Here is a 27,081-nt window from a genome sequence, read left to right as displayed (position 1 = left end):
AATGACACCACACTGATCCCAGAAGAAGGAGGCCATCACCTTTCAGGCTGCTGTTCATGAAAGTCTGTTTCTTCTTCCGAGGGGAACCCAGATGATACCACTCCGTGGATTGGGTTTTCCTCTCAGGTTCAGACAAAAACAACTATGTTCCATCCTGGGTAATGACGCTGTCAAAACACTGTCCATTCTTCAGTAAAGGTCTTCATGAGACCCTCGCGCACATTCTTCCTCATCATTTTCATTTCTCTTGTCAATAATCTAGGCACCCAAGATGCACAGATTTTTCTGTAACCTAGTGACTGTACCAGTGATACCACACAACCCAGTGACAAAAGAGTCACTTCAGCAAGCTATCGTGTCATCACACAATCTGTCATTTTGGATGATTTGATCAGTGGTCTCCTTATTCACGTCACTCACTGCCGTCGATGGTCTACTGCATCGTGGATTGTCAAGTAGAGAGAAATCACCGTCTTTAAACCTCTGCAACCACTGCTGCTGGATACTGATGCGATCCACTGTGTCCTCCCCATAAACAGGGAGCAACTGTGAACCGATGTGGCAGAGTCATCGCCGGTCTTGAAAAGCAACTCCATCACCGACCGTTGTCGCAACCTGACATCTGCTTCACGGTCCATTATGGCTCACCTGTAAATTAAAGAAAATACTTTTATATACCAACGTATAGCTAAATGTTCCAAGTATCTTCACAAAAAATTTCATTCTCCTCCTGCAAAAAATAAAAAAAATTGGAGACGACTGTGCAAAACTTTTTAAACACCCTTTATAAGTGATTTATATTTGTTTAAAATCAGTGTGTCCTTGTATATTTGTTTAAAATCATTGTGTCCTTGCATGAAATCGGGGTGTGTGTGTGCGGGGGGGGGGGGGGGGGGGGGGGGAGAGCCACACTTGGCAGGTAATTATGATATAGTATTGAAGACAATTTTATAGGACTTGCAAGGACTGTATTTCTACGGTACTGAACACCATTTCAAACAGTACTGAGTTGGATGAGGGGATAGAATACGTGGAGATGATTCCAAGTGGTGGTTTGCAACCCACTTCAGCAAAGAAGGAAGATGCGTTGCTGACTGAAACCTTACAGGAGTGTCCTTATTTTATTTCTCTGGAGTTCCAAGAGCATTTGGTAATGACTGAAGGAAGCTACATTGTCCTGTTGAAAAGCATCTTCAAAAGATGGGACTGCAAAATATACCACCACATGCTTTTGTCTTTAATGAAAAGTGGAGACACATAATATTCAATGATGAATACCCGTTTTGAATAGAAAAAGAAGTCATGACAAGTTGTATGCATACAAACTTAGAGGGGGTTAGTTTCACCTTTATTCAGTATGTATACATTTGTTTCAGGTTGATATGGAGATTGTCATGAGGGTTTGAAATACTTCATTGATTTGATTGTGCCCTTACTGCCATTCAGGATCTTTTGTAGCAGGTAATCTCCAGTGTTACCCTTTGTGATGGTACGATGTCCAACAGGTATGATTCCGAGATCATTATTGCCTGTAAATGTGTAATGGCTAGGTTTACTGGGAGCTGTAAAACCAGACTCCTCTGTTAGCCTGCAAAGGATCTCATCTTGAATAGCATAGAGAACATAAGAGCCAGTGTGAGGAAGCTGATAAGATGGGACTTGCAATTATCTCCTACCGACACTCTAGGACTGTGTGTTGCACATTTGGAAGACATTAGCACAAAGAAGGGTCTTGCTCTGGACTAGTGTTGCTTAAACCTGATATTAAATGCTTGTTGCTTAAACCTGATATTAAATACTAGCCTGCTCTCTAAACCAATCTATGTGTACATCTGTAGTCTGCCTATAGTCTGCTAACCAGAGTGAAGTGCGTGGAAGAAAGCATTGTATCACATGTCTTTTCTATATAAATGCTTCTTTGTTCACTGTAATTAGTCTAATCTCTTAAGTGTTTTTGCAGTCTCCACTGGAGCAATATATAGGTAGCCATAGTATATTTCTAGATCCTCAATTAAAGCTGGTTCTTCAAACTTTGTAAGTAGGCTTTTGTGGCATAATTTACGTATCTGTTGAAGTGTTGGTCATGTAACTAGAAATGAAGAGCATTGAGTGATAAACTTCAGATTTTCAGATCTAAATTAAAAGAAAATTACCAAGTAACCCCCATTAATACTATTTACTGTTGACACCATTTCTCTCGTGATGGTATGAATAACGCTCATAACTCACATCAATGATCCAATGAAAATCCACATGCCTTTGTGGATACATATTTTCAGTAACACTTCTCTGTTTATGTACAATCTGGTATGATAGACAGTCACTGGATTTGGCCTGTTGTGTTACTGCATTGTCTTACAGGGCCCAGTTATCTAGCCCCCTGAGAACGAGCTTCCAAAATTATTCGAAGAGGTTTGTTGGGCTACAAGGATAGCTACGTTCTCCCAGCATGATGGATCTCCTGCACATTCGAGTCATCAGGTAGCACCATATCTCCCCATGTAGATGGATCAACAAAAATCATCATATTTCTTGCCTGCATAGGTCTCAGGACATCACCTCTTCAGATTTTTGCCTGAGGGTATGGTTTGAAAGGTGAAGTCTACAAATTAAAAGTAAGCAAAGTACAGGAATTGATCATTTGAATAATGACTAATGCATTTCTCATAAAATAATGCCAAGATGACCTCAGAAAAACTACTCTCGAGAGTTTGAAAGTGCATTGAAGTTGGAGGTGTGATTTATGGAAAACAGCTTCAAACTTAATCATTCTTATTTTTTAATGAGATTATGTTGGGCATTGGTTGTACATTTATTAACAACATCCACCATTGAAAATTCAATCTTTCAAGTGCACAGGTGCGGAAAACACAGTATCCTATGCATCAGATTATTATTATCCATGTGACACAGGTTGACACAAGCCATAGAAGCTCCTGTCATTTTTATACTTCTTATTAACACTGGCTACTGCATTGTTCTGAGCACCAGTAACCACTTGAATATGACCAAAATATCTGAATTGCTATAGTCGATATCATTAATAAATGGACGGTCAACGTAAGTCATTTAAAAATTCTGGAACACTGTGAGTCCAGAACAAGTATTACTGTGTTAATTATTTGCCTTTATGTAGCACCACTTGTGAATATTTGTATGGGTTACAGTCTAAAATCTGTATCTTGATAAGCAATAAAAACTGGACACATTTCGTATGGAACGATTTGTTCAAATTGGTCTGTAGTAACACCACCTAAAATATTTATTATTGTTCCTGAAATAACCTGTAAATAAAACTGGAAACAGTGTAGTTCAAATATTAATGCTGATCTCGCTTGTGACCTGAGCTTAGCACACTTTCAAGTCTACACCCTGTAGTATAAAATGGGAGATCTGTAGAAGACCACAATTAAATGTACTTTGCTTAAAAATTGAAATAATCTTACACAGCCCTAAAACAATTAGTTAATTGCACTGTTTTTACATCCAGCTTAAATATTAATGATGAGAATATAATCTCAGAAAGCATTCTCTGAATGGTCCACTATCCACAACCTGGAAAGTTCATGTTTTGCTGCTTCTAAATGTGTGTGAAGAATACTGATTCTCTTTTATTCCCCTAACAGTTTACTCAGTTTACCCACTCTGCATTTCAAGAGAAGGGCCTCACTGGTTTCTTCATAATTTTTGTGCATCAATAAATAAAAACTCGTATCATACCCCTCTGCTAATGGACCTCCATTAGTTCCTACAACCATCACTAGTGGTCAGTTTTGTCTCTGCACAAACTTAAAGATAAATAAATAAACAAAAAAAGTAGAGAAATTAGTTATAGCTCCTGAAGTAAATTAAGCAGACTTATGAATCAGTTATTATGCAAAGACACAATAAATGCTAATGCTACAACATTTAACTGCAAATACAAAAATATTTTGTTGCTTACACCTAATAAATGTAAGGTGAATAAGCACTTGCATTTTCAACTATCCACAAACAAAATACAATCTTCCGGTACCAATATAATAGCACATTTGTGTACAAAACTAAAGGAGGAAAGTAACTTTCGCATAATGTGTCACTGCCGTGTATGGCAGCTCAATGAAACGTGGACCATACGTAGAAAAAAACTGCTACAGTGTAGTACAGAAGGTGACTGAAAGAATTGTGAAATGAGATGAACAGAAATTACACCCTTATTTAAAGACAGTAATTACACTGAAGCCACTGCAATTTATGATGGTTGTCTATGGCATCCATTCTTTCACCAGCACTGGATGGTCGTTGGTACTTGTGTGCTGCAATACGTCTCCCCAACACATTCCACAGCTTCTCAGTGGGATTTAATTCAGGGGAATGGGCAGGATAGTCCAATCATTCAATATACTCTTGTTCCAAGAGCCCCTCTACCTGCACAGTTTGATGCGACCGAACAATGTAATGCTTGAAAATGCACCACTGAAATGACACACATGGGGAAGGAGTACAGTGTCACAATAACATTGACCAGTGAGTGTACTGTGTTCAGAGATTTGGAGGTTAATGCACCCATGCCCAATTATGTCTGCTCACACCTTAGCACCTGCACCACCAGAACAGTTATGTTCGACAGTGTTATTGGGTGCATTATGTGTTCCCACCTCTCGCCATGTGACAGTACGTCATTAAGTTTTGCACACAAGTGTGTGTGTTATTTAAAGCTTTGTTGGGACCTTTTTTTATGGTTTTACTTGTACATAAATGGATACCTATTAAAACGTTGGGCTCCATAGTGGTTAAGAGGAAGAATGAGGATGACATTCCTCTTTACAGCTACATCATTTTCCTGTGTTTTGCCAAAAGAGGCATATTGTTCAGTATTTATCCAAATGAGAGTGTTAAAAACAGCCCTATAAAGATCTCTTGCTGCAATGATACTGAGCTATCACTCAGGATGAGTTCTGTGGGTGACAACATGCACAAGACTGCAGAGACAAGTGAGCTGATATTTCATAACAAGGGAACTCTCAAAGTTGTTTTGTTCTAAGTATCACACATAGACATCCTCTCCTACACAAAACTGACCATCAATAAATCACTATTTTGCACATGCAGTGAAACTTGTCATAATATCCCAGAGATGTTTCAGAACTTTTAATTGCTGACCACCTTTTATTGATTTATCCTTCTCTTGAGAACACCTGCATACCCTCTGCATATTGTATTATCTTCTTTTACCAAAGAAAAAAGGAACATTAGAATTAGAGAGCTTTTCATTTGTCTTTTCTGTTTAGAATCTGCGTTTAATTACTCTCGTGCCCAGTTTGCATTTATCTGTGTGTGTATTGCCCAATGTCACCACTATACAGTGAGTTGGTTATTGACTCGCATTGTTGAATTCTACATTACTATGTGTGTCTTTTTTCTGGGTAGGGTGTTGCCAGAGGAGAAAGTTGGTGCAGGTGAGAAGGATCGTATCCTGCAAGAGAAAGAAGCAGAACTTCGACGAATGCAAGAGATGTTAGCCAAAATGCAAGCACAAATGCAGCAGCAACAGCCTTAGTAATGTCATGTGTGGTGTTTTTTTTTTCATTTTATTTAATGAGTAATGTGAAGAGTTATTAAGTCAATTTCATTACATTGATTTAATTTTTCGAAATTATTATGAAATTATGTTGCATAAGAATATAAAGGATAACCATTGTTGATGTAGGAACATCTGCATACAAATTGTTGGAAACATTCTTTTTGTTTGATTGGTGGCTGCATCCATAGCCAGTACCTTCAGTAGGTACAGGAAAGAAACACCTTTGCTGTGAATGTACTTACTTCAGTTAGGAATGTCACAGATTCAACTGTAATTTTAGGAATGAATATGTACTGTTTGAATGTTGCTAGTAAATTATGTTCCATGCTGATATTGCTTATACAGGAAACATACTAATTGTGGATAAATGCCTCCATTGTCTATCAGTATTACTTTCCCTTGACTGTGCAAATGATTTCTGTTGAATTTAAGACACACCAGTCCATCTGATTACTCTACTCTTTCTCACAAAGGCAATGAACAGAAATTTACAATGTACACAGTGAACAAAAATGTTTTGGCAGGAGTGTTACTATGATCCTTACAATAATTTGCACTTGATTCAGCATAATAAGGTTTAATCACTAACATTATTACATGTCTGATAAAGGCACTTTTTCCAAACATTTTATAGTGCAAATATGTGTCGGAGAACACCCACAACAGTTAGACAAAATGTGAAAGAAAATAATTTATTATTAACAAGAACAACTTAACTGTGCATGCATTAGAATTTAAAACAAAATTCTAGTAAATATTCCTGGCACAGTTGTATCTTTGAAATAATACTTTATTTTTCTCTTATATTCAAAACAACCTTATCGGAATTTATTTTATTATTAGTTATACAAAACAGTATAATGGCAGTTAGATGAGGTATATCTGCTTGCTCTTCTGTCAGTCAGTATAATTTTTTTTTTACCATAAAGCGGCACATTCCATAGCATAATGGATATTGTTTTGTACAGAGCAGTCATACAGATTTGCTACCTCATCTAAAATGTGCTGTACTTTATTAGTAGCTCCTTCCTGGTGTGTTAAATGTCTATTCATTATACTGTAGTTTGAAATATATGTCCTCCTCTGAATTCTTTTTCAAATAAGATGAAGTACTCTTTGTCCTAAGCTGATTGTCTCTTCATGCTGAAATGTTTACATTACTCTTGTGCTAATTGATATTAAGGCCAGCCAATGATCTGATTCTTTGTCCTCGCATTATTTATATGACATAACAATGTCATATTTCATGTTCATTATAAGACCAGTTTTTTCCCCTAGTCTATGATCAAAAAGAACTTATTATTACTTGTTATGTTTCAATGCATATTAGTGAGGAAGCATAATAAATGGTTAGTGGAATGAGACTGGTTTTCCTTCTCATTTTTCACAATCATAACATTTGTACTTAGATATTTTGTTCCTGATGACTAATGACTGTTAATAGTTTTGACATGGATAACTTCACATTTTTTGTGATAGGAGTTAGTTGTAATTGCTTTAATATTATAAATTAGAAAATGTGTGAGTGTAACAGTTTTATAAATCTGAAGATTTTATTATTTTTTGTTCTGATTCCCTAAGCAGTATGTGTAAATATTGTGGTACTGATATAAAGCAGAAATAAATTACCATGTGAGAAAGTATTTAAACAAGAAGAAATCCCTTTTTTAATAAACATTGTGCCTACAAAAATACAACTATTTAACTTTTAATGTGTCTGATATGTTCATCTGCAGAACAGTCACTTTAATGTGGTTATTTATTTTCTATTGCCTCTGCTGTTTTTGCACTAGATAAACTTTCATACTCCCAGACTGCATTTGCAAATTATATGCACAATATTTTGTATAAGATGTTGGTTTTTTTATGTAGCTATAGCAGTATATTCAGTTAAATTGTAATGTGCCATGCATATTCTTTTAAAACATTGTGCATTTTATAATTATCAACAGAAAATGTGAAAAAATTGTGAGTTATTGGAGATAGGCAGAACAAATGTATGAAGAATTTGAAAGTGTGTCTGTAAACTATATTACTCACTATTTTTTAATATTTAGAAATATATTTGTCATGTATGAACCAGATGTTTATTAGTCACTAAGATGACTATGTATATTCCAGTGATGGGATAAAGTATTTTTATGAAACCTAATAGATAATATCTCCCAGTCACTGCTAAATAAATAAATTTAATTTCAGAAAGATTTTAAGCAATTAATTTTCTGCAAAATGTATATCCTGTTCATTTTGCATGTTTTTAAGTATTTATTCTATAATTTGTATAAGCTGTGCTCTTATAATCATCAGGAAATACAAATGCACATGCGTGAAGGACAAGAGGAGCAGAGAGGCAGAAGTAAATGAATCATCATTTTCAGTATAACCTTTGGGAATGTGGAATACATCAGAGATATGAGAAAGCAATGAAAAAAGTTTCAGTTCTATCTCTATATGCACAATGTAACATGGTACCTAATGGTAAGTTAAGGAATCTATGGAACTTTCATTACTCAGTGCTGTTATGTATTGTTTCCACCTGCTGCCAACCCTGGTTAGGAAACAATAAAACACTCCATAGCAGTGCAGCACTGGAATAGGTAATGCAAATGCAATGTTGATTTTGGTTTGCTGCTTCCTCTCCCCCCTGGAGGAGGTGGAGCTTATGTGCCCCGCAGTTTCATTCCCTTCGCAGCAACCACGGTGCTTGCTGGCAATCGCATGCTTCCAGATGCCTACACAAAAAGTGCTGCAAAGTTACACTGAAGAGCCAAAGAAACTGCTACACCTTCCTAATATTGCGTAGGGCCGCTCGAGCATGCAGAAGTACTGCAACATGATATGGCATGGCTTCGACTAATGTTTAAAGTAGTGCTGGAAGGAATTGACACCACGAATCTTGCAGGGCTGTCCATAAATCCATAACAGTACGAGGTGGTGGAGATCTCTTCTGAACAGCATGTTTTACAAGGCATCCCAGATATGCTCAATAATGTTCATGTCTGTGGAGGTTGGTGGCCAGCGGAAGTGTTTGAACTCTGAAGAGAGCTCCTGGAGCCCCTCTGTAGCAATTCTGGGTGTGTGGGGTGTTGCATTGTTCTGATGGAATTGCTCAAGTCTGTAGGAATGCCCAATGGGCATGAATGGATGCAGGTGATCAGACAAGATGCTTATGTATGTGTCACCTGTCAAGAGTCATATCACTCCAACTACACGTGCCCCACGCCATTACAGAACCTCCACCAGCTTGAATAGTCCCCTGCTGACATGCAGAGTCCATGGATACAGGAGGTTGTCTCCATACCCGTAGACATCCATCTGCTTGATACAATTTGAAAATGAGACTCATATGACCAGGCACTATGTTTCCAGTCATCAACAGTCCAATGTCAGTGATGATAGGCCCAGGCAAAGTGTAAAGCTTTGTATCGTGCAGTCATAAAGGGTACACGAGTGGGCCTTTAGCTCTGGAAGCCCATATTGATTATATTTCATTGAATGGTTCGCACGCTGGACTTGTTGATGGCCCAGCATTAAAATCTGCAGCAACTCATGGAAGGATTGCACTTCTGTCATGTTGAACGATTCTCTTCAGTTGTTGTTAGTCCCGTTCTTGCTGGATCTATTACCAGCTGTAGCAATGTTGGAGATTTGATGTTTTACCGGATTCCTGATATTCACGGTACACTCGTGAAATGGCCATATGGGAAAATCCTCACTTCACTGCTACCTCTGAGATGCTGTGTTGCATTGCTCATGCACCGACTATAACTCACTTAAATCTTGATAACCTGCCTTTGTAGCAGCAGTAACCAATCTAACAACTACACTAGACACTTGTCTTGTATAGGCACTGCCGACCACAGTGCCATATTCTGCCTGTTTGCATATCTCCGTATTTGAATATGCATGACTATACCAGTTTCTTTGGCGCTTCAATGTACCTTGTATGTACAGTACAAATTCATGCAATTGCATATCATTGGAAAGGATACTTTCAACAAAGCTGCATCTATGAAAGTTTTGGCTGCTGTAGTTAAATTTCTATCCTTGAAAATATACGAAAAATTGGTTTTGTGATATATGTTGTATTGCTTGACAAGCAGTGAGGCTTTAGGAGGGACAAGGTTACTACTGCCACCTTCATGTGTATTATAACTAGTATTACTTTCATGTTCACATGGGTCCAGACATTTGATAAGGAGATTCTGCATGCTTGTTCACATCAAACGCATTCGAGATTAGACTCTGTCACCTTGATTAGGGCAGCTGGACTACTACTTTTAACATAATTTTAAAAAAATCATCACTTAGTAACTATGAATACAATAAATACATGCAGTGTTTCATTTGAAAAAATGAAATCTGTTCCTACAAAACTTATGAAAAATTAAACTTAATAGATGTACAAAATGTTTTACTGAATCACGTCTTTGTTCTTGGGGGGATGCCTTGTACACGTCAGTTTTACACATAATTTGTCTGAATGTAGTATGTCTATGCCCAGCTGTAACGAGGGCTACATTACAGTATGGACATTTCTTTTTGGCACATTTTTGTCTTTTGGCTTGTACAGACACTGTAATGTACTTTGCAAATGTGTGGGATGCAATTGTATCTCAGTAGGACGTATCTTTATGTTAAAATCTCACCCGCTCAGTCTAAGAACTGATCATACATAACACAGAAACAATATACATAATTGTTTTGTGCAATAAACTGCTTCAATCTGATGTGGCATGGATTGTACAAGCCCTTGAAATTTGACAAGTGATTGCCTAAGATTTCCACACATATTTCTGGTGATGAGATAGTTGACTAGATCTTGAGTTGGAACTTATTGGTGTTACAGTAATGACCAGCGAATCGTTTTAAACATGTCAATAATAAGGTTGTAGGAGTTTATATAATTGGTGTGATAAGCTGTTGCAACTCTCATTGAGTGTCCAAGTGCACCAAATGAGGCGACATCAAGGCACCAGATATCATTCAGCAGGATTGGGGCTTAAGCACATGACCATTCTGTTCTTTTCCTAAATTGATTAAGGTGAATGTCAGGACTAAGTTTCTCCCCTGCATTTCCCCAAATTAAGCTTGTGCTTTGTCTCAGATCATCTTTTCAGTCTGTGGGATATTAAACCCGAATCTTCCATCAGCTTCAGATTGTAGAGATGCCACTGGCTGCAGTAATTTAGTGCCCAACTACCTGTTCTGTCTTGTTATGTTTTTCATGGCACACACTAGTCAATACTGAATCATAATTGCTGTTGTGAAATGACTGCATGTCGTAACTTTGTATCTATTGTGCTGGGGGTTGCTATACGAATGTTTAAATGGATCCGGATATTAAAACCATAATTAAGGCCCGCTCAGCTAGCCGTGCGGTCTAACGCACTGCTTCCCAAGCGGGAAGGCATGCCGGTCCTCAGCATGAATCTGTCTGGCGGAGTAGTGTCGAGGTCCAGTGTGCCGGCCAGCCTGTGGATCGTTTTTAAGGCGGTTTTCCATTTGCCTCAGCGAATGTGGGCTGGTTCCCCTTATTCGGCCTCAGTTACACTATGTCTGCGATTGTTGCGCGAACACTGTTTCCACGTATGTGTACACCACACTTACTCTATCACGCAAACATATGGGGTTACATTCGTCTGGTATGAGACATTCCCAGAGGGAGGGGGGCTTGGGACCAAACCGCACAATAACCCTGGGTTCGGTGTGGGCGGTGGTGGGGTGGGTGGACTGCTGTGGCGTTTTGGGGGATTGTGAACCGCCAAGGGCTACGGTGGGACGAAGTCTCTCCGTCGTTTTGGGGTTCAATACACAAAACACTATAATTAAGACACATTTAAATATTAAATTATTGGAGAATAAGTTGTGGAGACTGCCGCATGAGGAGAAATCAGATCTTACTTGTACTCCTTGAGAAATCTGTGTCACTGAAGAGGGCATTATTTTTCTATTACCTCATAACCAGTTTAATTTCTGTATGGAGAAACAAACAAAGAAACGCCATAACTCTTCAATGCTTATGATTATCCACTGGCCAGTATGCAAATTTTGCCTGCCTTAGTTTTCACATTCAGAAATATTTTTACAGCACTGTAATCTAAATTTCACTTTCTGTTCTTCTTTCTCTCCTTAGAGATCTCCCACCCCATGTCCTCCTCCTGTGGGATTTAATGCCCATAACCGTCTGTGGGATGGTACTGTGACTACTGACTGAGGCAGGACTGTTTTAAGTCCTGCTAGCATAGCATGATCTCTGCCTCCTAAACACTGGAGCCCTCACACACATTAGTGTAGCATGCAGCACTTTCTCAGCCATTATTCTTTCCACCTGCAGCTCTGGTTTCCTCCCCTCTGTTCAGTGGGGAGTTAGTTAACATTTGTGCAACAGCAATCACTTTCCAATCATCATGTCTTTTCTTCAGTATCACTTGCCTGGACAACGTGCCAGGTGGACCTCTGCCACTGCTGATTGGGATGCCTTTTCCTTGGTCACCAACCCAACCACTTCACCACATTATGGCACTGATAAGTCCATATGGAGTTCGATCAATGCCATCCTTTCAGCAGCTGCATTGGTGATTTCTTCCTCCTCGGGTTCTCCCCGACAGAAGAGTATCCCTTTGTGGACGCCCAAAATTGCTGCAGTTATGCCATTGTGCCCTCCAACGCTACAAATGGTGTCTATCTCTCAGCCACCTTGTGGCCTTTACACAGTTGTGTGCCTGGGCCTGTAAACATCAGAAATGGATTTGTTGGGAATTATATGTCAGTGCTTTAGGACTGCATACTCCCTCTTCACAGGTATGGGCAATGATCAGGCACTTTTTGGCTGCCGTCCTCCTACTGCTGTCCTGGATAATTCCCTGAATGGCATTATCCTCACCAGTCTGGATTCTATTGTTGATTGTTTTGCCCTGTCCTCAGTGTCGGCCCGCTATCTGCCCGCATTCATATTAAACACCATCTGGAATGCCTCCGTTTATCTTTCCTTCCCCACCACCTGTAGCCTTATAATACCCAGGTATGACACATTCCTGTGGGTCCACTATTCACTGTTGCCCTTGCTCTGACATGGATCCTGGACCGGACCGTTTGCCCAACCAAATTCTTCAACACTTATTGGTGCACAGTCAACGTCATATACATGCCCTTATCTCTAGAGTGAAAAGGAATTTGCTTCCTAATGTCAAGAAAGCATCGTTATTCCAGTTCTGAACTCAGGTATATCGCCTCATCGTATGGAAGGGTCTCATCTGATCAGTTTAACCAATGTCCCCTGCAAGTTACATGAACATATGGTAAGTTGAAGGCTGTACTGGATCCTGGAATCTCGGGACATTTTGGCTTTGACCCAGGATGGTTTCCACTGAGGCCAGTCAATTGCAGATAATTTAAGCCACCTGGACTCTGCTGCCCAAACTGCTTTCATCTGGCATCAACAACTTGCTGCAGTCTTCTTTGGTCTGCATGAAACTTATGATACCACATGGCGCCACCACATCCTTGCCACCTTACATGAAGGGGATCTCGAAACAGAACATTGCAGAACCCCATTCTCCTGCTTATGGAAGGTGATATGGGAGGCCTGTATCTGAAAAGTGTAACATGAAAGTAAGTTCTGGATAAAAATCAGGAGCATGCCACAGTTTTGAGTGTCCCTCTCCTTTTAGTGGCTAACAATGGTCTGGTGGTGGCTGTGGGGCTTACGGTGTCCTCCACTTTGTAGGCTGATGATTTTTGCATTTATTTCTGTTCATTTGTGATAGGTATTGCTGAATGCAGAGTGCATGGGGCAATATATCAAGTTCAGTCTTGGGGTCTCATTCATAGCTTCCATTTTTTGGCTGCCAAGACGTGTTATGCCTTTCTGTCGTCACCATACAGTCCAACCCCATCTGGATCTGTACATTGATGGCCAATCCCTCAATGCGGTGAATTCTCATCTTTTTTTGGGACTGGTCTTTGATGCTTGATTGACATGGCTTCCTCATCTTCATCAGCTAAAACAGTCATGTTCGTCACAGTTCAATGTTCTTCGATGCCTCATGAACACTAGCTGGGGTGCAGGTACAGCTCCACACAGCATTGGTCCAGTCCCATCTAGATCATGGGAGTCTTGCATATGGCTCGGCATCAGCTTCGATGTTACTGATGCTAGACCTGATATACTGATGGGGGATATGACTGGCAACTGGTGCTTTTCCGGCTAGCTCTGTGATCGATCCCCTAGTGCAGGCAGAGATTCTATCATTGCAAGTTCTGCACCAACAACAGTTGATCATTTATGCGTTATGCATCTGCTGCTCCCCAGAGCACCTGAACTATCATCTCCTCTTTCCAGATATGGAGCTCCACCTAGGGTTATAATTGCTCTCCACATCTGGTCCCTTTTTTCTGAACTCTGGCTTTCCCCTTTACCACCTCTTCTCCAGGCCTGCTCATGTACATCTCCATGTTGCATCCCCTGTCCACAGCTCTATCTCGACCTGTCACAAGGTCTGAAAGACTCAACTTATCCTGAGGCCATCCACCAGCAGTGCCTTTCGAGGTTCATAAGTAGTCTACACTGATGGCTCGATGGTTGCCGGTCACACAGGCTTTGCTTATGTTCATGCAGGATGTAATGAACTCCACTCCTTGCTGCATGGCTGCATTCTTTCAGTTTGGTGTTGGTAGCCATCTCTCGTACTCTTGAGAATATTCATTGCTGGACCAGTGAGTCGTCCACCATCTGTAGTGACTCTTTGAGCAGTTTACAGGCTCTTGACCAGTGTTACTCTTGCCACCATTTGGTCTGACTCTACAGGATTCCATTTTTGCCCTCAAACAATGTGAATGCTTGGTGGTCTGTGCCTGGACACCGGGTCACATTGGGATCTGGGGAAATGAACTTGCTAACAGGCTGGCCATATTGGCTACTGACACGCCGCCTTTTGAAATGGTATTCTGGAATCAGACCTTTGATTGGAATTACGCTGTAAGTTCTGAGGATCTGGAATGAGGAATGGCATACTCCGACTTTGCTGAACGAACTACACACGATAAAGGAGACCACGAATTTATGGAGGTCCTCCACGTGCACCTCTCGTAAGGACTCCACTGTCCTTTGCCAGCTCCATCAATACTCGGCTGACTCATGGTCATTTACTCTGTTACGAGGGTTTGTTCCACTATTGTTGTGATGCCTGTTCGACAGTGGTCCACATTTTGATGGACTGTCCTCATCTAGCCGCCCTGCTGTGAACACTTTATCTTCCTAACTTGCTACCCCTGGTGTTACTGGATGATGTCTCACAGGATGACTTGGTTTTACAGTTTATTGATGGAGGAGGATTTTACCATTATCTCTAAGGGAGGGCGCTGCAGCCTTGTTGGACCATTGAGGGGTTGGCAGGATGTCCTGTTGCTTCCTCTGCCCCGAATGTGCAGCGGCTGTGTGGGCTTGGTAGTCCACCACAGACAATGCCATAACCATTCTTTTGCTCTTCTTTCCCCTTCTCACATGTTCTGTTTGACTTGGTCATCTTCATCTGTTTTTCTGTGCTTCTCCCACTCTGTCCATGTCATTTATATTTTATGGTTATTGTTAGGTGTGGTGCCTCTGGTACATAGGAAGGGGTATGTCTCCCATGGCAATTTGTGCTCTTGGGGGCTGCTGGCTGCTCCTGCATGGGGTGTCTCACCTACCTTTCTTCCTTTGCCCCCCTTTTCTTCTTCCTTGTTCCTTCCTCTAGGCTTTGCTGACCTTGGAGTGTTTTTTCCTTGGGTTTTGTGCAGTAGGCCTTTCTGTGGTATGTAGTTTTGTTGAGTTGCCTGTTCCAGATAGGAGAGGCTGATGACCTCTTAGTTTGGCCAGTGTAATCATTAAACAAGCCAATCAACCAAAATTCATTGCCTCTGTCATAAGATAATATTTCTGTTCCACTGTCAGAATGATTTTTAACTGCCAGTTGCTTAGTGTTTTTTTTTTTCTTTTGCAGCAATAAATAGCATATTTTAACTTCAATAATCGAAGACTGTGGAGGAAGAAGGGGTAAGTCCATGTGAATAAACTTTACAGGGAAGTAATTTCAAAAAATGAACACACAGACTCATACACCAATATTTTGATCCTGAAACCGTCCTTTATTTTCATTAATATATACTTATGGGAGGAACTGTGCATTTTTATAATAAACACAATTGAAACAGGTATGACATGAACCTGTTCACAGGCAAGATAGGTAATACCACAGTAGAACTACGAAAACACGCTTTGTTCATTCTTTGGTTAATGTTTACAAAAACATGAAGAGTTTATTCACTTGCTTGTTGTACTCCACTTACTAAACAATTTTAAAGCTCAGGTCATTAATGCATATTTGTGCAGTTACACTTGACTCATGAGGTAAGCTGGTTCAAATCCAGTTGGTGGATGAAATTTTAACTGCCAGTATTTGGTCGGCGAGGTGAGGAGAGAGAGTGGTGTAAAGCTCCTTATCACCAGTCTTTGTGCCTATGTCCTGGTTTAGATACTAAAACTCTCTGCAGTGTCTGATGAAGTGAAGGCATGTGACACTGTTGATGGTGATCTGTTCACCCGGATGGGGATGTTAAGCTCAGCAGCACCTCAGTGCTATTCATAAGGACTAGGCTGTGTGTTGGCATCGGATTTCACCCTCTCCCTTCCTTTCATCCATAACAACACTAACACAACACTACACTGTGCAAACATTCATCAGTCATCCATTAGGCACAGATACACACTTAACATTTCATAACGGGTTGGCGGAAAGCAATGGCAAGCCACATCCACTAGGACCTGGCCATGGGCGGTAATGCAGGATTCCTGCATCTGTTCTCTTTAGCTCATATCGTGAGTACTGGATTATTAATTATTGGAAGCAGTACATATCACTCATGGTAGTGAAGAGTAGGAGTCTTGGGCTTTAGGGGTGCCAAAGTATTAAAATGTTCAACATGTTAACTGCCATGAGGCCACAGCAGAGCCTGACCCATGATGCCATTTGCCCACCAAAGGCCACAAGCTCCACTCTGTTTAGTACAATAGATCTTCGGATGGCATGTTGGTAATACATCTACATCTACATCTATACTCCGCGAGCCACCTTACGGTGTGTGGCGGAGGGTACTTATTGTACCACTATCTGATCCCCCCTTCCCTGTTCCATTCACGAATTGTGCGTGGAAAGAACGACTGCTTGTAAGTCTCCGTATTTGCTCTAATTTCTCGGATCTTTTCGTTGTGATCATTACGCGAGATATATGTGGGCGGTAGTAATATGTTGCCCATCTCTTCCCGGAATGTGCTCTCTCGTAATTTCGATAATAAACCTCTCCGTATTGCGTAACGCCTTTCTTGAAGTGTCCGCCACTGGAGCTTGTTCAGCATCTCCGTAACGCCCTCGCGCTGACTAAATGTCCCCATGACGAATCGCGCTGCTTTTCGCTGGATCATGTCTATCTCTTCTATTAATCCAATCTGGTAAGGGTCCCATACTGATGAGCAATACTCAAGAATCGGACGAACAAGCGTTTTGTAAGCTACTTCTTTCGTCGATGAGTCACATTTTCTTAGAATTCTTCCTATGAATCTCAACCTGGCGCCTGCTTTTCCCACTATTTGTTTTATGTGATCATTCCACTTCAGATCGCTCCGGATAGTAACTCCTAAGTATTTTACGGTCGTTACCGCTTCCAATGATTTACCACCTATGGCATAATCGTACTGGAATGGATTTCTGCCCCTATGTATGCGCATTATATTACATTTATCTACGTTTAGGGAAAGCTGCCAGCTGTCGCACCATGCATTAATCCTCTGCAGGTCCTCCTGGAGTACGTACGAGTCTTCTGATGTTGCTACTTTCTTGTAGACAACCGTGTCATCTGCAAATAGCCTCACGGAGCTACCGATGTTGTCAACTAAGTCATTTATGTATATTGTAAACAATAAAGGTCCTATCACGCTTCCCTGCGGTACTCCCGAAATTACCTCTACATCTGCAGATTTTGAACCGTTAAGAATGACATGTTGTGTTCTTTCTTCTAGGAAATCCTGAATCCAATCACAAACCTGGTCCGATATTCCGTAAGCTCGTATTTTTTTCACTAAACGTAAGTGCGGAACCGTATCAAATGCCTTCCTGAAGTCCAGGAATACGGCATCAATCTGCTCGCCAGTGTCTACGGCACTGTGAATTTCTTGGGCAAATAGGGCGAGCTGAGTTTCACATGATCTCTGTTTGCGGAATCCATGTTGGTTATGATGAAGGAGATTTGTATTATCTAAGAACGTCATAATACGAGAACACAAAACATGTTCCATTATTCTACAACAGATTGACGTAAGCGAAATAGGCCTATAATTATTCGCATCTGATTTATGACCCTTCTTGAAAATGGGAACGACCTGCGCTTTCTTCCAGTCGCTAGGTACTTTACGTTCTTCCAGCGATCTACGATAAATTGCTGATAGAAAGGGGGCAAGTTCTTTAGCATAATCACTGTAGAATCTTAAGGGTATCTCGTCTGGTCCGGATGCTTTTCCGCTACTAAGTGATAGCAGTTGTTTTTCAATTCCGATATCGTTTATTTCAATATTTTCCATTTTGGCGTCCGTGCGACGGCTGAAGTCAGGGACCGTGTTACGATTTTCCGCAGTGAAACAGTTTCGGAACACTGAATTCAGTATTTCTGCCTTTCTTCGGTCGTCCTCTGTTTCGGTTCCATCGTGGTCAACGAGTGACTGAATAGGGGATTTAGATCCGCTTACCGATTTTACATATGACCAAAACTTTTTAGGGTTCTTGTTTAGATTGTTTGCCAATGTTTTATGTTCGAATTCGTTGAATGCTTCTCTCATTGCTCTCTTTACGCTCTTTTTCGCTTCGTTCAGCTTTTCCTTATCAGCTATGATTCGACTACTCTTAAACCTATGATGAAGCTTTCTTTGTTTCCGTAGTACCTTTCGTACATGATTGTTATACCACGGTGGATCTTTCCCCTAATACAATCAGTCACTTGCAGCTTGTTGATGTAAAACATGCTGTAGATGAATGTGGACTGGAAATGTGTTCTTAGGTTGGTGATGTATTATCAGTTTAGCCTTGGTCACACTTAAAGCTTCTTAAAGTTCTACTTGCTGTAGATTCCTTGCAGTATGATGTATTAACTTGTATTTCTTGATTGCACCAGTGTACAAAAAACCAGATACATCTTGCTCAACATTCTCTAGGCACCACAAAAATTACTACAATCTCATGGTCCAATATCGGTAACAAGGTCACTGCCTAGCAATTTCACAAGAAAAAAGATAACAGAAATAGAAAAGTGTGAAAGAGATGCCACAAGAGTTACTTGAAGAACTCTGAAAACTCACGGAGGGTCTGAAGCTTTGCAATGAGTGAAAAAGGTAATTACATTCTGTGAAATCTGCAACAAATGGCTCTGCCCACCTTGTTATTCACAGGTGCACTGATTGCCAAGTACCCGAATGCTCAATTCTACTCAGCTACTCAACAAACTGCATACTACATATGTGATTGTTTCCTTTCTTCTTGTTCGTAGTTTACTTCTTGTTTGCAACTAATTTTTGTTTCTGATCCTTGTTGTGAGATAACTAACTTGAATTAGTTAGCATCCTCATTGCACACTAGTTCATAGGTTACACTGAAACGTTACTTATCTTCAGGCATCTGAGATGATGTTACCAAACCCCCCCCCCCCCCTCCTCCCCCGTCATCAAAAAATTTTGCCGTATGTGGGACATTTATAAGTAAGGGTAACTTCCCAAGCCAATCTTCTCATGTTTACTTATCAGCTTTGCATAATATTCTGATTGCTCGTTTCTGTGGAATAACCCCCCCCCCCCCTCCACACACACACACACACACACACACACACACAAACAGAGTTTGACAATAATTTTTTCTCACTGCAGTATTTACTTTTTTCTATTTTTTATATACTGGTGCTCCTGGACTCGCTGCCTTTCATATTACTCCCATTTAAGTATTTAAAACATGCATATGCCTTATTTTCATTTATATTTTTCACCTTCCCCTTAACACAATGAAACCCGGCCTTCTCCCTGAGGGGTTTGAGACTAGAACAGACCCACGATAACTCATGCCTGCTGCAAGACGCAATAAACGAAGTCCTGTACCTAGGTAAACTTCCAGGTTGATGACTAAGCTGATACCAGGACAACCTTCATATTAGTTCCTCTTATAAAACCTCCATACTTTTTTGGCTTAACTACGTATGATCCCCTTTTAGGGACTGACTCATTTTCTAAACAGAAGTGCAGGCCATTTGTAGGAGGACACTGTATGTAGTGCATAATCCATGCACTGAGCATGAAGATCAGATGCAACTCTTGTTCAAATGGATTTACTTTCACACCCATAATCCAGTGCAGCTGCCACTCTGTCATTCATTGGGTCATTACGTACCATCATAGTTACATCCCTTTGACAATGAAGGGATCAAATTGCTGATAATTGAGCTGCAAACTCCCCAGGTATGCCAAGGAATAGGTGCCTGCTCAATCCAGGACTCCATGCAGCAGTTACTGTGCCAGGTAACCTTTCCCGTGGTGGAGTCAATGGAATGGCACACATGGGAAGAGGTGCACCTACAGTGAGTGGCATTCAGGGTGAACAAGCTGCAATGAAACAGATAAAACTGGTGGCCATGCCAACACAGCCATCTCATTAGCAAAGACACAACTCCGAAGTTACAACCACAGCATTCACCTCTTTGGTTACACATTGGGATGACAACAATGGAAGAAGAAATGGGGGTCTTGGTATGCTCCAGAAACAATGAAGAATCTTTCGCAACATTTAAGTCATTGTTTTTCATTAAAAATATTCAGATAAATTTGGAGAAGCATCTGAAAAAAAAAAAAAGAGCAATGGATCTCTGTTGACCAAAACTTTGAATTCTAACCAATCACAGGTTCTTCAGGCCTATGACAAGCTTGGAGATATACTGAATACTATTCATCTTCTTAAAACATTCAGTAGGATTCAGCATCTTATCTTTCACCAGGCCCTAACATTACAAACACACAAGGAACTATACCCTAACATAGAGCAAAGGAGAGTACATTTTGTTTGCCACATTCAGCAAGGAGCTGGACACTGGTACACTTATCCTAGCCTTGAATGGAAATCTTTTACCTGATAAGATAAAGGTTTTGGCTTACATGTGTGATGTCAATTATTATTTTCCCCTGTGTATGAGATAATTTAGGTGCCTGAGGTTTGGACATATGTCCTTCTGCTGTATTAATGTCTTTATCTGTGGGGTGTGTGGTAGGGCATTGCAACAGATGACTGACCTTGCAAACAACTACCTTCATTCATGAACTGTGCAGAACACCACATGATCAGTGTTCAATGTGGAGAAGAAGATTAAAGAATTCAAAACACTACCCTGCCTATCACATGAAGATGCTTGAAAAAGTGTGGACAACTTCATGCTATACACGTGGCATCAAACTTTGTAAACATAGTGACAAAGTCTGCACCTGACAGCAATGCCAAGCTCTCAAACACAAATTGCCAACACTAGCAACATCTCAAATCCAGTTATCTAGCTGCAGGAGAGGCTCGGGTTACATCAGCCTCCAGACCCACAGCACTAATGGTAAGTACCCCCCCCCCCCCCCCCCCAACCCAAGTACAGCTGAAGATATCTCACTTTCCTCTGGCACCGACAAAGAGCAGGACACCTCTCAGAATAAAATAGTTAAGGAACTTAACATCAACCTATGGCTGACAGAGCTGCAGGTTGTAGAAAAGAACTGTCATCTTCTGTCCCAAATTTAAAACAGGAAAATCCTCACATAAATTGAAACCTCACAGGGACAAAAAGAAAACATCAAAAGTGAAACTTGATTTTGCTGTTCTGCCTTCATCCTTCCTGAGACTGAATCTATGAAAACTGATGTGGAACCATGGTCTTATGTGTAATCTGACTTCTAATAAAATAACTTGTACTCACTATACACTTCACAGCTCTTCCAGACCAAACTCTGGCATTCCTTCAATGGAATTGTAACAGCTACCATCCCACTGTCCAAGCTCAGTCAGCTAATAACCACTCTGTGTGGCTCTACATTATTTTTGAAACAATTGTCCCTATAACACCTACAGAAATTATACTCATATCTAGAGGGTGTCTAAGAATGCTGCCATGCTCATATGCTTGGTTGCCTTTAAAGAACATTTACGACTAAACAGTGTATTGGAGGCTTCGGCAGCTGATGTGCACTTGTCCATTGTGGTAACAATACCATAAAATTTGCCTTCTCCCTGACTGAGACACGCCATATCACAAGCCCTATCATTCCTTCTAATGGGGGATCTAAATTGCCCACAATCACCTGTGTGGCAGCAAAAACATATCTAGTAGGGACAAAGTAACAGAGCAATTAATTTTTGAGCTGGAGCCCTCCCTACTTGACATCAGAGATCCAACACACACTAATACAGCACACAAATCTTACTCTACCATAGATACAAGCTACAGCATGAGCAGTGCATGAATGGCATTCTCTACTGAGTTCATGCAACATGTTCACCATAGAGTTGATAGTTGGCAGCCACAGCTCACGACTTGGAATACATAAAAACTTTCACAATGAAGAACTTTCTGGTTTTTAGTGACTTCATGAGCTGTCTACAAGGAATACATCAGTGTACCCCAAAACATCCTGGTATCCGATATGAGACCTCTTATCGGTCCTACACACTACTGGAACCACTATAACATTCATCTGAACACCATGCCACATTTTAGTACTGGGAAATGAATGTGCTACCAAATTAGCGAAAGAAGCAATGGAAAGACAAAAATTTTAGTTTGCAGGATCAGGAATGAACTTACAACTGCAACTGATGCACCAAATTTGAGGGCGATCAATGGGTCCACTTAGGCATGGCATACTTCTCTTCAAGCCTCTCACAATAAGCAGTCAGACTGTCCTCTAAATTTCTCTTACGGCAAGAGGATCCACCCTTGTGCAGTTGTGGTAGTCGACATTTTCACCAAGTGTCCCCTCTGGCTAATCTGAGACAGTGCTTTTCTTACTGTTGATATTTGAGGACAGTGGGATAGCTGCTCAACATGTTTCATGAGAAAAAGTGGATCTTGTAACAAAATTTAATGCACCTAACAGTTTTGTGCCAGTTCCCAGGGTGGGTGTGGAAGGAGCACCTTAGCAGTCTTTGGCTGCATTGAGCCCCCACATTGTCATACACTACAAACATACAAATTCTTTTAGTTTAAACTGTTTAAGCCAATAACCTCTACTCCCTGCAAGTCTTCATTTTCTCACCCATTTTAGAAAAAATGAATGGGATGACCAGTCTTAATACAATCTTCACTGATTGGTGTGGGACTTACACAAATTTTGGAATGAAACACTAACTTCTGTGCCACATTATCATGTATTTTGTATAGCAAGCGTGTGTCAGAAACATCATAGATAAACTGCCTCTGGAACTGGCCTGGCGCTACTCCTTAAATAATCAAATAATTACTCTTCATTTTAACTGATATAACTGCAGGGTTTTCATGGAATATTATTTGTTGTATTAATGAAGGGAAACACATTTTTAGCCTTGTTCCATAAACTTTATTATTACAGCAAGACCTACATTTCACATTATAAACCTGTTTTATAATACACAACTGGTCCCAAAGATGAGAACCGAGCAAAGATAAACAGGTGAAATTTCTAATTTATCAATTCTTGGCTTAAAGTATAAAAGTTATCGCTGTTGACAATTTTAACACAGTTACGTATGGATATACAAAATTCATTATAGCAGCATTTACAATAAATATGTCTAAACATAGATTAGAGGAGAACTGCACACAGGAAATGGAATCTTTGTCATTATCTACTACTGAATGGAGGCACCCAGGTTCTTCTCCTATGTGAAATTTGTAATATTGTCTAGAAGTGGTGTAAAACTGAAATGAGTTTCCTCATTCAATAATAAATGAACTTCTAAAAAAAAAAAAAAAAAAAAAACCACACACACACACAGCATAAAGAACAGTTTAGATTCAGTAAATAAGTTAAAAGATGTTAAGATTCCAACAACTGCAAAATTAGCCTCTTTTATGGACACAATTTGATATCCCCAGTTCCTATGAAATATTGTATAGAGTGTATGACATCAGGAAGGAATTCTGCTCACAGCTGGTAAAATTATTGTTTATTAAAAGACTGTCAGTTTCGTGGCTTTAAGCCACATCATCAGGTGTGGGTATGCATATGATCTTTTAACATTGTTCACCTGATGATGTGACTTAAAGCCGTGAAACCCATCAGGAGCAGAATTCTTCCTGACATCATGCCTTGCTACGGCTGAGGTTGCCCAGAATATAAAATTGTGTCACAATCATTGTGTGTACACAAAAGTAATTGAGAAGAACAGCTGAGCATAATTAGTACAATGGATGTTGCTTAAACAAAAATTTTATCTGCTTTCAATATTATAAGCAAGCAGATGGTATGGCAGTGGGCTCACCTTCACCCTCCTTGCTAGCAAAAATGCTCATGTCACATGGAAGAATGATTTTCTTAAGAGTATAACATTGGCAAAACATTTATCATAGGACTGGAGGGCTGGATTATTAGGTGTTGAGCCTGAAATGGAATCAATCTTTTTAATTTCTTTAAATGGGCTTCAACAATTTAAAAAAAACAGGCTCTCCTGGATGATCAGCACCTGTCGTCCATTGCATGATAGCAGGAAGCAAACACTGTCTCGGTCCTGATTGAGCTCTGGGATCTTCGCTCCCACCCCCCCCCCCCCCCCCTCCCTTCCCGTAGGAAGACCCCTGCAAGATTGGATGATGATACTTGAACCCAGGCCAAACATGCTACACACTAGCTTCACCCTAGAAGTAACTAAGCACAAACATAGCAGTAGGCTTAACAGTGTAAGCTTCCAATGAACAGTTAAATTTCTTTTATCAGCCCTTTTCAGCTTCAATGGGTGTGGCCCAAGCCCGAAGCTCAACTAATTAGTCCCACAATGAGTATAAATAACACACAACAAGAAAGGGCAGTAGGCAGGTTCAATACTACGGTACAGCTTTAACCATCAAACACGTAAATGGCACGCAAAACAGAGTCAAGCTTTAGCAACATGGTTCTTACAACTTAAACTTAATAATGGTCAAACGTATAATTAAGCTAACAAGCTTTTAAAACTTACTATGCTAAAAAAAAACTTTGTACTAGTCAAACACATGATTACTACATTCAAATAGAATATGCAACAGAGCTTAGCAACATGTCTTTTAAAACTTACTACACTAAACTTAATTCTGACCAAGCTCAATGACCACTACATTCCAACAATAAGCTACTGTCACCCAGATGCACTACATGCTCATGGAGCCACAACCGCAGTGCAATAGTTTAACCTTAACAGGGTATAGCCATGCAAGCCAGGTTGAACACTGGCCACACTTTGCAGACACTAAGATGCTGTGAAAAACAATGTTAAATAACCAGTGCAACTGTACTCAGCTCATCAGTTGCAGCCAAACACCCTTACTTAAAACTTACTAACTGCAGTGGTGCACCACTTTATTATTCTACAGAAGCAAAGCATGTTACTTCAAGAACACACTCTGCAATACAACCGCTCCATAGGGCAACATAAAAGCTTTATAACAAAAACTTTAGACCCAATTCAAAGGAACAATATGATAAAAGCCCTGATCATACAACATTCTGCACTTCCAGGGCATTGTGACACATAAAACAGCTTTTCACAGTCCACCCTCCAGTTTTTTTTAAAAAAACATAATGTACCCACACAAAAGACCACCATTACCTCCCCCTTTCGATTACATCGATAGTGACAACCTGATATAGGTGATCCTATTTGTTTTCTACGTCCCACAGACATTAGGTAGATGCTTCTTCAGTCCAAAAAATACTGGTAGACAACCAGCCATCATAAAAAGTGGGGTGTATGAGATCATATGCCAAGAGTGTCAGTCATGCAATACTGGACAGATGAAGAGGCAATCTCTATTATGCCCAAAAAGCACTATAGAAGCTGGAGATTTAAGAAGCCAGATTCAATCTTTGACACACAAGGCTTAAACAAACACCACAAATACATAATAGACGTAAACATGCTAAATACAAAGGGAAAGTGTGCAAAACTTACTTCATTAAAAATATTAATTAAGAAACAGATGTGTGTATCCCCACATTTATTATTGTAGGAACCAAGTCCCCTGACTCCAAAGGACACTGAACAGTGGTGTGCATGAAGAAACCTAGAAATACAACAAGAGATTCAGGCAGTGCTGCTCCACTGATACCGGTATATTGGTGCAGGCTGCCAGTAGATGGTGCAGTGAAGATAGGCCCATGTGTATGCTTCCTACCGGTGGCCTCTAATGCCCAGCCCATGCTAATACATTGGCAGGCGACCCACACTCAGCACACTCGCACTGACACATACTAGTAGCATGATACAGCACCACTCTTCCTCATGCAATGTGGGTGCCCAGTTGACGGAGGAGACACTAGTGGCTTGACTAGATGCACACCCATCGGAGCTGATGCCAATGAAGGGAATAGGACAATGTGCCAGGCGGGCACCGAAGTATAGGGCTGCACCGTGCAGGGATACTGGCACATCCGAGGGCGATGGGCCTGCACGGTGGCCGGTGCCAGCACCAAAGAGGAGGGTGCCAACATCATCTTTGTGTTGTCATCAGCAAGCAGGCCCCAGTGCGGAGAAGACAGGGCTGGACCCACTGGCAACAAGGGCCAAGGCGATGATGACGAGGGGGCCATTGGAGGCAGTCCAGATGGAACAGCAGGCTGCGGCAATGGACTCAATGCCAAAGATGGAGCAGCACCCGACGCTTGGAAGCTGGAACACCAGGGCGCCGCATGTGAAGGAGGCAACCAATAGGATGGAAGAATCTTGATGGCAGGTGCAAGGCAGTTGGCGACAGAGCAGGCTACGATGACGGGAGCTACACTCGTGAACTGGAAGCTTGCTACAGCGAGCTGAGGTGCAAATGATCAAAATGACACGCCACCAGCCTTCAGCCAAAATGACATGCCATCACGCTGTCAGCTGTATGGTCATCACAAAGACGACAACCCTAGTGGTGGACAACACTGGCTGGTATCAACTTGGGCTGAAGAAAAACCCTCATGTCCATACGGGCAATCCCAGTGCGAAGCAGCCGGATGAACCCGACTGCGGCAGGTGAAGAGCAGGCCACAGAAGGTGGAGTAGCAAGTGTGGCTGTTGGCAGTGAAGTATCTCAGCCATAGGTGTGAAGCAGTTGGTGCTCAGAAAATAGAGAAGGGCATCATCTGGCAAAGAATCCACAACAAAATTGTTCATTTGGGACTTGAACGTATGCACTAGTTATTGTATCTTGCCATTTGATTGAGGGCGGAATGGCAGAGCTGTAACAAGACGAATGTCATGACGGCAACA

The 27,081-nt window shown here is 40.8% G+C and overlaps 1 protein-coding gene across 1 annotated transcript in view; it reads left to right on the top strand.

Moving 5' to 3' along the window:
• The window catches only part of LOC126419024 (septin-1), a 60,393-nt gene extending 52,625 nt beyond the window's left edge, over nucleotides 1–7,768 (top strand). Inside the window, exon 9 of the mRNA XM_050086081.1 lies at nucleotides 5,410–7,768. Within this exon, the coding sequence (XP_049942038.1) occupies nucleotides 5,410–5,539 (130 nt within the window). The 3' untranslated portion in view covers nucleotides 5,540–7,768. The remainder of the gene's footprint in view (nucleotides 1–5,409) is intronic.
• The last annotated feature ends 19,313 nt before the right edge of the window (nucleotides 7,769–27,081 follow it).

This window comes from Schistocerca serialis, chromosome 9, assembly GCF_023864345.2.
Source record: "Schistocerca serialis cubense isolate TAMUIC-IGC-003099 chromosome 9, iqSchSeri2.2, whole genome shotgun sequence".
NCBI lineage: Eukaryota > Metazoa > Arthropoda > Insecta > Orthoptera > Acrididae > Schistocerca > Schistocerca serialis.
Note: the sequence above shows the minus strand (reverse complement) of the source record. Positions and strands in the feature narration are given on the sequence as shown.